Genomic DNA, 2,886 nt, shown 5'->3' with positions numbered 1-2,886 from the left:
TATGTCACATATCACGTGTGTGTCGACTTATTCAATTTATACAAATTTAAGTGTCTATTGTGCACATCCAAAGTTAGATGTCATAGATATCAATTGAGTCGAAATTAAAAGGCATGTTAATGTATTAAATGTTTTACTTTCCACATTAATTACCTTATTTGTCAAATTATTTTTCAACACAGACTGAACATCAATTAATATGAGTACTTATATCCATCATTATTTTTAATTTAAAGGATGTACGAAATTTAAAATGGACAAATAAAAGTGAACCGTGGGAGTGGAAGCACTCATCCATCTTTCACTACTACTGATGTATTTGGAAGTTCCACAAAGACCCGCTAAATTAATTGCAACCTCATGCTTTTACTAAAACTGATTTTGCAAGTTCAAATTTAAAGAAACAATATATACATGCATGAGATCAACAGTTTGAATCTTTGAATTAGGAATATTTATGTAACTGATATGAAAAATATGCGTAATATATGTTCATTCATTAAAACAGTATCCTTTAACAGAGATTTCAGATCATTTACTTAATTGGTCGATTATAGTATGAAATAACTTTGAAAATTGAAGGTAAAATTAGTATAACTTTGATTTTTTTTTAAAAACATAAGAATATTCCAAAAACGGTCAAAACGAAAGAAGACAGGAATATATACTGTATATATATGGTGGCCAAAAGGGCAGAAAACGTGGGAATATATAAACAAGGAAAAAAACAATTAAAGAAATATTGGATGGGGTATATATGGTTTAATTGTGTTGTGACAGACTTGTTTTCTTCATCAGTTTCCATCAAAACTCTTTCATCTATATCTATCTATCTATCTGTATTATTATTATTATTATTGGAGTATACTATAAAATCCCCTTTGAGTATCTTTTTATTACTATAATAAGCTTATTGTAACTGTAATGCTTCCTTCCTTACATAGTACCATAGCATTAAATTCTCAATCAATAAACATTTACTACTACTTCTTTTTTCTTTCTATTAAGCCCCAATTATACTCTTTCATCATCACAACACAAATTAAAGTGCAATTTCTAGTCCCCGTTTCTTTCATCCATATGTACTTGTCTCAATTCCCCAAATAAGTACTCTATACAAAAATCACTCAGAAAAAAAAAATGGAAGTTCAAGTCTCCAATAATAACCAAATTTCAAATGATGAACACGAAAACGACCATCTTATTCTGGATCTAAGCCTCGATCACGGGCTTAAATCCAATATCCAGACAAGTTCATTAGACGCATCGCGATCCACAGGTTATAATAACGAATCGGAGCCTCGGGTTTTTTCATGTAATTATTGCCAGAGGAAATTTTACAGTTCGCAGGCGCTAGGCGGACATCAAAACGCGCATAAACGAGAGAGAACAATAGCGAAAAGAAGTCAAAAAATGTCTGCAGCAGCTTTTGGTTACGATAATAAGTATTCGAGCATGGCTTCTTTACCATTGCATGGTTCGTTCAATAGATCTCTAGGGATTCAAATTCATTCAATGATCCACAAGCCTACTAGCAGTACCGCTTTCGGCGCGCCGGCCTTGTACGGACATCCTGGATGGTCAATTAGAAGGCCAATTGAGCAGCAGCCGGCCATTGGCCGGCTTGCTCCAGAGAATAATTACCACGTGGCGGGTACAACATCGTCAGGTGGTGCTGCTGCTAGATTTGATAACATTATCCAAAAATTTCCTCAGGTTGATGGTATTTCACAGTACAGATGGGATAGTGGTGGTGGTCCTACTCATTCAAAGAGTACTAATAAACCAGACGAAATGAAGAAGCTTGACCTCTCTCTCAGACTCTAAATTATTAGTACTAGTAGATTTTTTTTTTCTTACCGTTATTTCGTTTAGATTTATATTTTCCTTTCAAGTTTCGCATTTATGAGGTCCACTATTGTAGATGTTCTTATGCCATCTGTGATGTGATTTCCGACATTTTAGTAAAGACCATGCTCAAATCTTGCCATCAATGACGGACAATCCAAATATATAACTATTCATTTAATAATTGAGTTCAAATTTTACAAGCTGGAAATGCATTTTTTCACTTCCAATAAAAGTCCACAAATAAATTGATGTTGACAAGTGGACAGATAATTTAGTGCACAAAACATCCTGCGTTAACCAGCGGTAAATCTATTCAAAAAGTCCACAAATGAGAAAAAAGATCAGTACTAACTGTTTGGCTTTGGATGAGATTGATGTTTAATACGTGACAAATGCACATACCGACAAAAGATCGTACCGTTTGATCAATTACTAACAACTACTACTACAAATAATTTTGCAGATTCAACGGCTGAGATTTAGTGAGCAGTTGATGAAATAGACTATCTACCGAGGGGTCATGTTCATAAGGTTGGTGGGAGGTATGTGGAAAGTATATAAAAGTTGTGTAAATGACCTTTGTCCATTTTCATTAGGAAAACTTTTTTTAATTAAGGTGATGTTAAAAACAATTTTAAGTTATTCAATCACATCATTATCTTTCATATATTTTAATGCTGTAAAATCTTGATTGCATTGATTTCTTACCTAAGAAATCTTTTAAACAGGGTCACTCTATAATATGGTGGGACCAAATTTTGGCTTTATGATGGATTTTAAACTTAATAATGTCATTTTCTCAAAGTAATCCAACTCTAAGCAACAAACATGATGTGTACGCTGAAGAGAGACATTATTTGATACAAACAAACACAATAACAAAGTGTTAAGTATTTATTCATTTTTAATATCAAAAAGACAAAAAAGAAGGAAGAGAGACATTTGGCGCGTGCAAGAGAGAAAGGCATTACTGATTCTCCCTCTGTCCTAACTACTTGTCCACTTTTCCTTTTATAGTTGTCCCTAATTACTTGT

At 33.2% G+C, this 2,886-nt stretch overlaps 1 protein-coding gene across 1 annotated transcript; it reads left to right on the top strand.

The window, feature by feature from the left end:
* Positions 1–878: 878 nt before the first annotated feature.
* On the top strand, positions 879–1,997 carry LOC125860028 (zinc finger protein 3). Its single transcript, XM_049539919.1, has one exon. It carries the CDS (start codon positions 1,141–1,143, stop codon positions 1,825–1,827), a length of 687 nt encoding a protein of 228 aa, XP_049395876.1. The 5' UTR covers positions 879–1,140; the 3' UTR covers positions 1,828–1,997.
* The last annotated feature ends 889 nt before the right edge of the window (positions 1,998–2,886 follow it).

This window comes from Solanum stenotomum, chromosome 3, assembly GCF_019186545.1.
Source record: "Solanum stenotomum isolate F172 chromosome 3, ASM1918654v1, whole genome shotgun sequence".
NCBI lineage: Eukaryota > Viridiplantae > Streptophyta > Magnoliopsida > Solanales > Solanaceae > Solanum > Solanum stenotomum.
This window is presented reverse-complemented; position numbering and strand designations above follow the sequence as displayed.